The following is a 12,500-nucleotide window of genomic DNA, read 5'->3' on the forward strand; positions in this document are numbered from 1 at the left end:
CCTTACTTCCGGTTCAACGATATCAACTATCGATGGATCGCTTATGACAACTGGACCTACAGCAAGACTATAGAAGGTTTAAAGCTTTGATATTATTTCTGATGCCATTACCAAAATTTCAATAGTGATTGTTTGGTGGAACAACACATCTCGCAAATGTTACGTTTGGAGCAACAATGACACCCAACAGTTAAGTTGTAGAATAGAGGACATGTAACACTCAAACAATCTTGTTTGGGCTAAACAGAATACAGGGCGACTTATTTACATATTATTGAATAACGAAAGCTCCTGTTGTTATGTGTTTCATCCTATAAAAGCTTCTAACTAATATGCATGTGCTGGCCCGTTTTATAAATAAATTACGATAGTACGCGCACTCGGATTGGTCAATAGCCGTGTTTAGATGACAGTGTGGAAACACGGCTGTAACATCACACGAATTTTGATTGGTTAGGTGTTGCCAGACGCTCGTTGTGATTGGCTGGTAGGAAATATGAGCGTGTAACAAGACAATCTGTTTCAATCAAGAAGTAAAAAAAACTCCGGCATTTCCCTTCATCTGTCGAATTAGCTTTGAGACATATTTTATAAAAACAATAGAGAACTTTTTTCCGTGTTTCCATAGCCTCATCTAAACACTCGGGGGAGTTGGGGGAGTTCTTGACAGTTATGCAAACCCGAGACGCAGTTGAGGGTTTGCATAACTTTCCCAACTTCCCTTTGTTTAGATGAGGCTATGGAAACACGGAAAGCGTCCTCTATTGCTTAAGTGGCCCGGAATTCTGTAGTTGCTCTCTTGCTTCAAGCAACTTGGTCCTGGAGATCTGGAAATCTAGAGATTCTTTCTCCTCTTTTGTCATCACCTATCTCATCCCCTAGAAATTGACTCATCAAGTACTTTTCTGTTTCAAAATGTAATCGACCAGGTACTTGCCAAAGTAAGATTAATGAGTTTGGTTTATATCTGTTGTGGTTCAAAGGGAAAAAATCAAAATCTAACTGTAGTTTGAAAAAGATTGAACCAAAGATAAAATTGAACCATAATATATCCATTTGGGTGGGGTTCATTTTCATTATGTGAAGAAGGTGCAATGCAATTGGAACAGACATTTTGTATTGTCTCTAGACAAAACCAAGACAAAGGGGATAGGAGAAGATCAGGTACTGTCAAGCGAGGCTGAAAGGACAGAACAAATCCCCATACCCCATGATAGTTTTTTCAATTTTCAGCTTCGCGCCATGCGGTGAAAGTTATTTTGGTCTCATGCCCTTGTTTGTGCAGCCAATAGCAACTTAATTAATTCATTTAATTCAATGAAAGGGAAGGATACCAGAGGCTATCTATATTGAGGATATCCACCTGCAGCCAGTTGTAATTGACTGAGAGTCTATTTTGATGAGGGAGGGAAACTGGAGTACCCAGAGAAAAACTGTCAAAATCAGATTGAGATCGACTGAAACTCAGCCCACATACGACCTGAGGCCCGGGTTGAACCCAGGTCACAGAGGTGGGAGGCGTGGTTGACAACCGCTAAACCACCCTGACTCCCTAATTACAACTAACTAAGGAGTCAGTGGGTTAACTACCATGATAATTTTCACCTATAATTACATAATCGTAGTTGAAATGTATTAAATTCCATATTAAAATTGTATCACACATTGCTGATCATGTTTTTTTCTTTCCCAGTTTCTGATGTCTTGCTTTCAAAGAGACAAGTTCTTCTTGTATTTGAGGGCCTTGACACAGTGGCTACAGTTCTTGTAAATGGCATTACAGTTGGTCACTCTGCAAACATGTTTCGCAGATACATCTTCAGTGTTAAGAAAGTTCTCAAGACAGGTTCAAACTTGATTGAAGTTTGCTTCACCTCTGCAATTTTATATGCCAAAGAACAAGCTAAAAAGTCTCCATATCCTGTCCCCCCTGACTGTCCAGTCCCAGTGCAGCATGGAGAATGTCATGGAAATTTTATTAGGAAAGAGCAAAGTTCCTTTAGTTGGGTGAGTGGATAGTAGGGATAAACATATCAAAGTCATGGAGCCCTACATTGTGGGTGGATGGATACGAGTGAAAGTGTTGGGGAGGAGAGAAAAAGCTTTCTTCAGAACAGGCCCCAGTTGTTCAAACGATGGATTTGATAAATCACTATCCAGTGGATAAGTATTAGCGAAACCAATTGCGCTAACCAATGGATAGTGATTTGTCGGTGGATAGCGCTATCCACCTTTTCAACAACAGGGGCCAGAAATGCTAAATAGCCAATTATAACCAAAGTTTTGAAGATTGTTGAATTTTCACACAAGATTATGGATAACAATGGAGCTCATAGTGTCCTTTTCTTGGGTGAAACATAATAACAGCAATGGCCTTGTTGGGTTTCTGGTAACACCCTGGTTTCATGTGACCATAAGGACCAGTGAATGCATCAGGAGTGCGTGCCTGTGGACTGCATCCCAGCACTCTGGGTTCGAATTCCTTGACTCATGCACTCCAAAGTTCAATCAGCTTTCCATCCATTTGTGGTTGGTAAAATGAGTACCACTATCACTGGGGACAAGTTGTGCCTGCGACGGGGTTGGAGTAGTGCCTACGGTAGAAGCTAAAGAAAAAGGAGCCTTTGGGTTGCCTTCACTTTCGGGCGACATCTCATATAATGACCAACCATTACCATGAAACAAAAGAATTGTCTCAAATGTTTTCAGCATGGCGAGAATGTTACAAAACTACATGGTACTGGGCTCTCGTGTTTTCTCTTATTACTTGTCAATATTGTATCAGCAAGTCTCCAATTAAACTGTAAGAATATCTATTCCGTAGGTGCCAGCACTTTTTGATATCCCTGAGAAATGTGTTCATGATAGGTTCAGGCTGCACTAATATGTTACATTAGACTATTGGGAACCTTTGTTAGACATCAATGGTAAACTGTGTTTTTTCCAGGACTGGGGACCAGCATTTGTCCCACAAGGAATATGGTAAGTTCTTGACGTGATAATGACTTTGTGCATACGTAAACTGGTCACTGTCTTTAAAGAGCTCCTGACCTCAAATATTTTCCGTTCCTAAATGTAAATCTCCCCACCCAAAGCAAACATATGTCACCATTGTTACCTGGCAGAATTTTAGCTTTTTCTGTGCTATGCACTAAGCCGCGTAAACTGGGCAGAAGTGGCATTAATTTCGACCCGTGACCATGATGTGAGAGGCATGCTATTTTCGATCTTATGTCACAAAGTGCTTTGGATTCTCGTTTTCAAATAAATTTTGTATAATTGTAAAGCAGTTTGTGACAGTCAACTCTCTCTAAGACGGACACCATCGGGACCGGCCTCAGCTGTCCGTCTTAGAGAGGTGTCCGGCTTATAGAGAGTCGACGTAGCATGACCCCAGGAAATTTAAGATAATAATGCTGAACCTGTGCACAGTGAATACGCGTCTGTTTAAAGTTTGTTTTAAGTTATTTGCTTGAACGAAACCTACCTGTTTTAGATTACAATACAATTCGGTTGTCACCTCCAAGTTATTTTTTGAATGGGACAATGACTGATTTAATTTTAACTTGTAACGTATGTATTCCGGCGTCAAGTTAAGAGCTGTCAATTAATCGTCTGATGTTAAAAAGAGTCACATACAAGAATTTTTCTTCCCTAAATCGTAATTTGCGGTCACATTCAGCACCTCACAAGTGTCCATTGTCGATTTCAAAGTGTCCGTTGTCTGTCTAATAGAGAGTTTGGTTATAGTAAAATGACTAAGAAATGGCCGGGACCAGCACCAGGTGGCTGTCTTATAGAAGTGTCCGTCTTACAGAGGTGTCTGTTAAGAGAGAGTTGACTGTAGACCCATTCCTCTCACAATACGGTTGTGGGTCCAAATTACTGCTAGTTTTGTTAACTTTGCGTGTCTCACCCAGTAGATAAAAAGCGGAATTTTGAGGTAAGAATGGTAAAACATGTTTTCTTTTTGTGGGGAGATTAATAATATTATTATTGTATATGAAAATTGTTTGAGTTTAGGTGCACTTTTATTTACTCTTGACACATAATATTAATATTTTACTCTGTTTAACGGGGACATAGTTTGAGTGATTAACCCATTGACTCCCAGGGGTTCCCTATTGATGAGTAAAATTGTCTGGCATTAGACAGAGTAAAATACTAAGTATGGTCAGTTTAGGCCAGTTTGGACATCAAAGGGTTAATGCCAGATGATTTTACTAATCAATGGCGGCCACTTCTGGGTGGTCATGCCAAAACGCAGACTGCAGACTGTGCCAACCATGCAGACCAGGGGTAAAATATGGCGTTACCCTCACTATTGTTGAGAGCTAACCGCAAACAGACTAACCTGAATTTTATTTAGGCCTAATTAGGCTAACCGAATGTTATTTAGGCCTAATTCAGGCTAACCGAATTTTTCAGACGGTCTGCACAGTCTGCATTTTGCGTTTTTCAGTGTCCCACTTCTGGGGCTAAAGGGTTAACAACATCTAAATCCACTTAAGGTGATTCCCTGGGTTTGCATTGTGCAACCCTACTGCGCATAACTTCTTGCGTCAATGGCATGCATATTAGCTCGTGCACATTGATAAAATGGAGGATTTTTTACATTGATGCCAAGCTTAATTGGTCAAGGAATCACTATTTTACCTGAACGAGCATGGTGACCCCCCATTTTTAATGATATGTACTTGTAGTAGGCACATGAAAAACATTTTAAGAAGGAAAAAGTTGGATAGTAGAAGTTGCAGTATTTATATATAAATGCCGCGAAACTGCATTTGAAGCCAGACACTGAGTTTGAGGTGATGATGTAGCGGCCCAATTTGCTTGCATTGCTTTGCTAGATTTTGCAATTTGTAATCAGTTTACTGAAAGATTTTAGCCTGGAAAAACAAGTAGGCCCAAGTTTTCAGTAATATTCAGTAGCTTTACCTATACACAGGTGTAACAACAATTTCTCTGGTTGATTAAGTTGCGAACGCTACTCAGGTAATTCATTAAAAAAACACTTAAAATAAATGGCATGCAGCGTGAAAACAAGCACAGTGACCCCATCGGTTTATTGCATTTTTTGAATGTCCTGTGCATGAATATCAATGGCGCCAAGTTTGATAAGAATCTGGATAGTACATCATTTTCAAGGGAATTACCTTAAAAAGCTATATCCTCTATGAACCCTTCCATTCTAAGAGTAACAATTAAGCCTGGTTCACACATGCGACGCAAATGCAATAGGAAACGCAGAGATGTTCATGTCGAACGCAAATGCAAACACATTGAAATATGCATGCGCAATTGAATATCCCAAGACGGAGTCAACGAGCCAACCCTAGAGGCATGGAACGAGTATTTTCACCTTGCGTAAATCCTTGCGATTGCGTTACACACATGTGAAATGCAAATGCAAGCGTAAATGCAAATGCAAGAAAATGAAAATTTTCCATTTTTTACATCTGCGGTTGCATTTGCATTTACATTTGCGTTAAGGTAGTTCATGCGTGTATTTCCTTGCGTTTGCATATGCATTTGCATTTGTATTTGCATCATATGCGTGAACCAGGTTTTACAGATTTTACTCAGATTGTCTAATGCCAGATGATGTTACTTGTCAATGGCAGCCACGTCAGTGCTCAAACTCTCAATAGGTCTCATTTCTGAGGCATTTTCTCTTGGCATTTGAAGACTCTTCCGTGCCATTTTGCATCTCTTATGAAAACTTTGTTGTGTTTGTAAAACTTTTGTATACTTGGCACTCAGGCGGAATGTATACCTTCAAGCTTACAATTCAGCTGTCATAAGGGACATCACAGTAACATCCACAAAAGGTAACAAACATTTTTTGACTTGCATCTTTTACTTTTACTTTTTGTTACATCATAATTTTGATTTTTTTTTTTTTGAGAAATTAGCTTGACTTAAATCTAGGGTTTTTGGAATCTCATTATGTACAGTCACACAATTACCGGTAGTAAAAAATATTATTATCGTCGCCAAACTTATGATTTTGCGTGCTCAGGAGGAGAAATAATTTTCATTCAACAACATGTGCAACATGTTTTTTCAAAGTATGCTCTATGTGCTGGTCATTTCCCTTTCTTGAATACTATAATATTATTTATCAAATCATATTGTAAAAAAGAAAGTTGTGAAATGCAGTACGTACCTGTTTTGTCTAAATGAAATGTTGTTGTCTGTTCAGGTTCTCTGTAATTGACTTGTGGATGGATCTGTTTGGTTTACTACAGTTGTAATTACAAGTCTTCACTTAGTGAAGATGTATTGATGGCATAGTTAATTTACTAGTCATTTCACAGAAATCCTAAGCATAAAACAGTCCTTTCGTAGCAACATTTACTGAACTTATAATTTTATTACAGCAATTTGTACACCATACAGTAAAAAGTTGTTCCTCCATTCCTTTCAGTGTTCAGAACAAGTTTCTAAAGTGAACTTTGTCAAAATTTTTTAATTAAAAAAGTTTGACTTCTAGATAGAAAAATAAACACTGTTTGAGCCTGGGTATCCTGTGGTCAATTCTACTTGTACCACTGTTTATTGGCTGAATCTCTGATTTGTTTTTTTTTTTTTTGTCTTTCTTCTTTTTCTTTTTCAGTCAGCTCCGTCAATGTAACATGGCAGTTGTCAGTAGCCGTTTTCATAGATGCAGCTTCTGATGGAGTCCCTGGGACACTTAATCTCAACCTTCCTCAGCTTGCACGCTCTCTAAAATTTGCATTGAAATTGTCACAAGGTTTACAGAGAGTTAGTTTGCCAGTAATGACATTTTCAAAGAAAGATGGCGTGAAAGCTTGGTGGCCTTGGGGATATGGAAAACAGAGTCTTTACACTGTCAAGGTAGGTAAAATACATTCAACTATGAAGAAAGCCGCTTAATTTCTAGTGAATACATGGACAACTTGTCATGCAGGATTGACCATTTTGTCCAGAGAATAGTGTGCACCAGAAAAAGAGAAAAAAGCAGGAAAATTAATTATCAAACCAAATTCATCCCCGTTCTCTCAAGGTACCGTAGGTCAAAAGTACTGTTAATGCTAAGGGGCCGGACTTGGTTTATAATGAAGTCTTTGAGGTCATTCTCTTCTGCCATGTTGTTGTTTGTATCAAGGAACCTTTGTTCTACACCTCCTCTCCTCATCCTGAAGTGTAAATGGCCACTTGCAAGTACTGATATCCAATTACGCAACAGAGGACGTTTTCCGTGTTTCCATAACTTCATCTAAACATGAAGGGGGAGTTAGGAGAATTCAAGACAGTTATGCAAACCCGAGACGCAGTAGAGTGTTTGCATAACTGTCTCGAATTCTCCCAACTCCCCTGAGTGTTTAGATGAGGCTATGGAAACAAGACGAAAAGTCCTCTATTGCTTTTATGAAATATTTCTCAAGATAATTTGACAAATTAAGGAAAATGCTGGTTTTTTTACGTCTTGATTGAAACAGATTTTTTGACACACGCTCATATTTCCTACCAGGCAATCAAGACGTGCGTCTGACAATACATAACCAATCAAGATTCGTTTGAGGTCACAGCCTTGTTTCCATACTCTCATCTAAACACAGCTATTGACCAATGAGAGTGCACCTACTATCCTAATTATTTTATAATTATTATTGGTCAACTTCACCATACTTGAAGGAAGATTCTCAATTGTCATTTTTGATCAAAGTACATAACTTATCATGACGTCAGGTTGTGTTCTCAAGCAGTTCTGGTGAAGAACAGTCAAGCATATCTCGTAAAATTGGGTTCAGAAAAGTCATACTTCAACAGGAGCGAATCAATGGATCTTCAGGTTAGACCAATAGAATGTTCTTTGGAAGGAAATACACAAAAGGATTTGTAGCTCTTTTAGATCGGGCTTTGTTGTGACAAGGTAGAGATAAGCTATGACATCAAGTACATGTATCTGTTTACAGTGTGCAGGGTTCGTGCTACTCCTTGAAGTCCTTGAAAAGCCCTGGAATTTAATTTTGGACTTCAAGGGCGCTTGAAAAGCCCTTGAAAAAAAGGATTTTGTGGAAAACTGCTCGAAAACTCCTTGAATTTTTTCTTGGGTGAAAATTGTCTAAGGGCGCTTTCCATTTGACAGAACTGACCGGCCAGACCAGGCCTTTATTTATAAAGGGAATGTTACACGTGAGTTTGGCACTTTGTTTAATCATGTCGTCAAATCCTGACCCAATTGAAGAACTGAATGGTCGCAACAGTTCTGCATTAAACTACATACATTCACAGAAAATGACAACATTAACTTAAACAAAGATGAATCCAGACCTGAGAGAGAAATGTTTCTTTTTCTGCATATTTCATTATAAATCCCAAGACCATGATTGAATTCACTTCCTGGTTTTTTCCACCGATTTTGTAAATGTATCAACCAACGTCGATCTTATCAAGAAGTCAAATGCCATTTTCGTAAAAAGAGGTTGAAATTTTTACATCTTTTTCAGGATTGGGATTTCATTTTGAAATCAATGATTTACCAATATTTCTCAAAGGAGCCAATTGGATTCCGGCAGGTATCACGACAGTTAAATTATGTACTGGGGCCCTACATGTGATGGTCGCCTTTTTATTTTTAATATGCAAAAAGGTGTTCAAGTCAGGACAATATATGGAAACCATGACATGTCAGAACTTCCCTTTTTAAGTGCGACTGTTGATGCAGTTTTGTTTACATGTAGTAATGTTGCATTTTTACTACTGTTTGGTCAGATAATGTTTTGTTGTCTTTTCACTGCTATTACTGAACAACTGTCCGCTTCCCCAGATGCCTTTGAGGACCGCGTAACAAGCTCAGTTCTTAGGAATCTTCTCAAGTCTGCTGTTGACGCAAACATGAATGTCTTGAGGAACTGGGGAGGAGGGATCTATCAACATGATGAGTTCTATAGCATAGCGGATGAATTGGGGTACAGTATCAACGAATCTATTATACATATATAGTATCAAGGGATGTCTGCACAGCTACAGTTTTCACTTTTGTTAAGGGACCAGGTCGTTGGAAATTAGGATAGATGTGGCCAATAAAGGGATGATAATGTGGAGTGGAACCCAGGCCATAAGATAAGGGGAACACGTCAATCACTTTGTCTTGAAGTAAACAGCAAAGCTGACAGGTGTATCCGCGATAGTTTATTTCTTTGTCATCCACTTGACTGAGATTAGACAGAAATGGCAGTTGCAGTAGCCACGAATAGGGCTGTCCCCAACAGAGTTTTTCTGATTGCACGAATATGGACCGGCTCAGCGAATGAAGAAGCACGAGGTACATACCGTTATAGAATTCATAGAATTCATATAGTCATTCATCATCATTATATTTTTTTCAGGTTGCTTGTGTGGGAGGAATTTATGTTTGCTTGTTCGTTGTACCCAACTGACGAAAATTTCTTGAATTCAGTTAAAGAGGAAGTGCGATATCAGGCAAGTCAATCAGTTACGTACTCCTACCACACGCTCAAGCTTTTCTCTTCTCTTCTTGCATCATTTTGCAATATCAAAAGCTTCCATGATAGAAATTTTCCAAACAGTAACAAAATGACGAATAAAACACTATTTGCCAGAGAGAGTGCTTCTCATGGTTGGAACTACAATTAAAAAACTGACAGTCTTCTGACTATCCAAATTTATTGACTGGTGATTGCAGAGAAAATGTAAGTTTAACTCTTTTGGCTCTTTATACCAGCAGCCCATGACGATTTAGGATCTCGATTTCGTATAATATGTCAGTAAAAGGTAACCTTTTTTTTTCGGAAGTATTAGTGCATCGGCAATTATTCAGTCGGTAATGGTCGTTAAGCCAACGGAAAACGCTACTGTTGCCTTGTGGAAAAACTCTCGCATTAGAAGACCAAGGAAGCCAATCCTTAAAAAAAGTCGACTCCACTAGCTTCTTCCTCGGTAGCCTTCAAACTTTGTCAAGCACCAAAAAACAAACCATAAACTGTACCAGAGAAACTACAAAGGCACACAACAAAGGCACACAACAACACAATTTTTGTGTTTTACGACGATTGTCCTTGTTACAGGTTCGGCGCTTGCATTATCATCCATCCGTGTTTGTTTGGAGTGGAAACAACGAAATTGAAGGAGCTTTGGCAGATTGTTGGTTAGTATAATTCAAACATTGATTACCACCCTGAGTTAGTCCAAGTGACCTTAATTTACTGTGGTCAATTTTGCGATTAATCATAACCAAGGAAGGAAGTGAAATGGTACTTCCGGTAACTGACGTCATCATATCATGAGCTGACAAGAAAACTCACTCACAAGCAAAAGTCACCGCACAAACTGTTGTTTCCATGGAAGGTTTTTCCTCGCCCTTCCTCGCGCTCGTTCGCAGATCAACTGCGCATGCGTAAACGAACTGACTTCTGGTTTGAGAAAAAAGCTAAATTTCCGGCGGTTTTAAATTGAATTAAATCTTTTTTTGCATGGTACGTTTCATCCCCAAATACAGAATATAGCTAAGCATTGAATTTTTAAAATCATCTTTTTTGAAAAAGTTATGGGTATTTCAGTATCGTTTATGTCTTTAAAAACAACATTTTTGAAAATAAAAAGAAAACCTTGCTTGGCTGGATGCAAAAACGAATACAAATTATCAAACCATCGATTAAATACCCAAATTGCGTAGCTCGGAGACAAATTTATAGTTTTCTTTTATTGTCCACGTGACCATGGGCGTGGTATGATGACGTCATATTTAGGGTCCGAGGTGGCTTACAAAAGTTGGAAACTGACCAAAATAATGCCAAATTCTCTCAAATTACCTATCCATTACATCCTTAGCAACGCACCCCAAAAAATACGTCAGTGGGCCCTTAAGTGCACTCAGCTTAATCCACCAATCACAGAATGCATCACAATAACCACAGGAACAACCACTTACCCTAGCAAACTGGGGATTTTCCAAAATGGACAAATTTGTAACATTAGACAGTGAAAAAAGAATGAATTAATTTTGTTTTCTCGGAAATTGTAATGGTTATGATTAATTGGTAACAGGACTTCGTGTCGTCCAATTCATTCTGTAATCGTACTCATAATTAAACGAATCGGAATCCCGCTACGCGGTCGTCCGATTTTGTTAATCACTCGACGATGTATGATTACAGACCAAATTTTGCTCCACTCAGTCCTATTACATATGTACCATTGTTTATTAGTCATCAAGTCGGAATGTTCTGGGTCGTAGTCTTATGATCACTAGGAAATAAAGCAAGTCACATAAACAGTTTTAACGACATCATGAAAACGTGGACGCACACAGTTCACAATTTAAGCATTACACGAACTTAAAAGTCACCATATGTACAATGAAATGAAATATTATTTCACCAGTCAACGCCAAATAGTATTAAAACTGCACTGTTTCTAATAGGGAACTCTGCAGTGAATAAAACTTTAAACGAGCATATACTCAGTGCAGGGACCGCGGAGATCATTTTAATGTGCTAAAGGAGAAAGTTTTTTTGGTAAATGATAAACAACCTAAACCTTCTGTAAGTTCCAACTTCTTTGTACTGCTGTCATAACCTGCAGTGAGCTGAATGAACCCAAGGAAATATTGTTCACGGATACTTTTGCTATTTTTTTATTTTAATTGTGCCAAACCTCAAATACATTTTAAATCGTAACGATATTTCTTTCCACCTGTAGCGAAGATATGTTACGCCTGTTTGCATTTCCATCATCAATGCATCATCTGCATAGCAAATTAGTCTCAAATTACCTCGTACTAAATCTCAGGAGAAAGTGTACTTGCCGATAGTTTGTTCTGAGCTTTTACGGCACATAAAAAGCGGAATTTTTTCGACAAAGTGGGAAATTATGCCGTAAGCACAGAGATCTCTCTTGATTAAAACATTTTGGAATGTATAAATGTTTTTTCAACCCACAGGTACAACATTTCTTCCAAATTTGCCATGTATGTCAAGGATTATGTTGAGGTAACAAGGTAGTTTTACTTTGAGTTCTTTTTCTGTCCACTGCCTTTTATGATTGAACCACAGTTTACCGCTGTGCACTTTTTTGTGGAAAGTGCTTTTAAGCCGTAAAAGGCAATTGAATCAGCTGAAGAAGGCTTTTATTACATAAAGTCCCGCGTTCTTCGCCCCTCTAAAGCTCTTTTATGTATATTTAAGAGAGACAGAGGACAATAATTATATTACATTATTTTAGTGTTCAAGGAGGGTCTCAGTTTTTTCAAGACATATAGGCCTGTATAGGTGTGGTCCCTTTGTTACGTGATGGTGTTTATGATGCCGGGGTAATTTGCGGACTTTGTTGAAATTGCAATCAGCGGTTTCGTTTTTTACTGCTGTCAATCACTGTAGCGGAAGTGCTTTGTGGGTTACAGGCAGCGTTCTCATTGGCTGATTTAAATCTACTTTGTTGAGTCTGTTTTTCACGGTGCACCATCAGTGACTGCAAACACGATTGTCTGTTGAGGTTTTAGATGGGGT

At 38.6% G+C, this 12,500-nt stretch overlaps 1 protein-coding gene across 2 annotated transcripts in view; it reads left to right on the forward strand.

Annotated features, from left to right (window-relative positions):
• The window catches only part of LOC138017875 (beta-mannosidase-like), a 39,177-nt gene that overhangs the window by 6,798 nt on the left and 19,879 nt on the right, over positions 1–12,500 (forward strand). The window contains exons 1-11 of one of the 2 annotated variants that reach the window (XM_068864864.1): positions 1–76; positions 1,694–2,007; positions 2,948–2,982; positions 5,767–5,834; positions 6,623–6,864; positions 7,720–7,822; positions 8,481–8,549; positions 8,801–8,942; positions 9,363–9,456; positions 10,062–10,141; positions 11,936–11,984. The exon at positions 1–76 is cut by the window's left edge and continues 237 nt beyond it. In XM_068864864.1, the coding sequence (XP_068720965.1) occupies positions 1–76; positions 1,694–2,007; positions 2,948–2,982; positions 5,767–5,834; positions 6,623–6,864; positions 7,720–7,822; positions 8,481–8,549; positions 8,801–8,942; positions 9,363–9,456; positions 10,062–10,141; positions 11,936–11,984 (1,272 nt within the window). The remainder of the gene's footprint in view (positions 77–1,693; positions 2,008–2,947; positions 2,983–5,766; positions 5,835–6,622; positions 6,865–7,719; positions 7,823–8,480; positions 8,550–8,800; positions 8,943–9,362; positions 9,457–10,061; positions 10,142–11,935; positions 11,985–12,500) is intronic. The other variant, XM_068864865.1, reaches the window with a different exon arrangement.

The sequence above is a fragment of the Montipora capricornis genome, chromosome 9, assembly GCF_036669925.1.
Source record: "Montipora capricornis isolate CH-2021 chromosome 9, ASM3666992v2, whole genome shotgun sequence".
NCBI lineage: Eukaryota > Metazoa > Cnidaria > Anthozoa > Scleractinia > Acroporidae > Montipora > Montipora capricornis.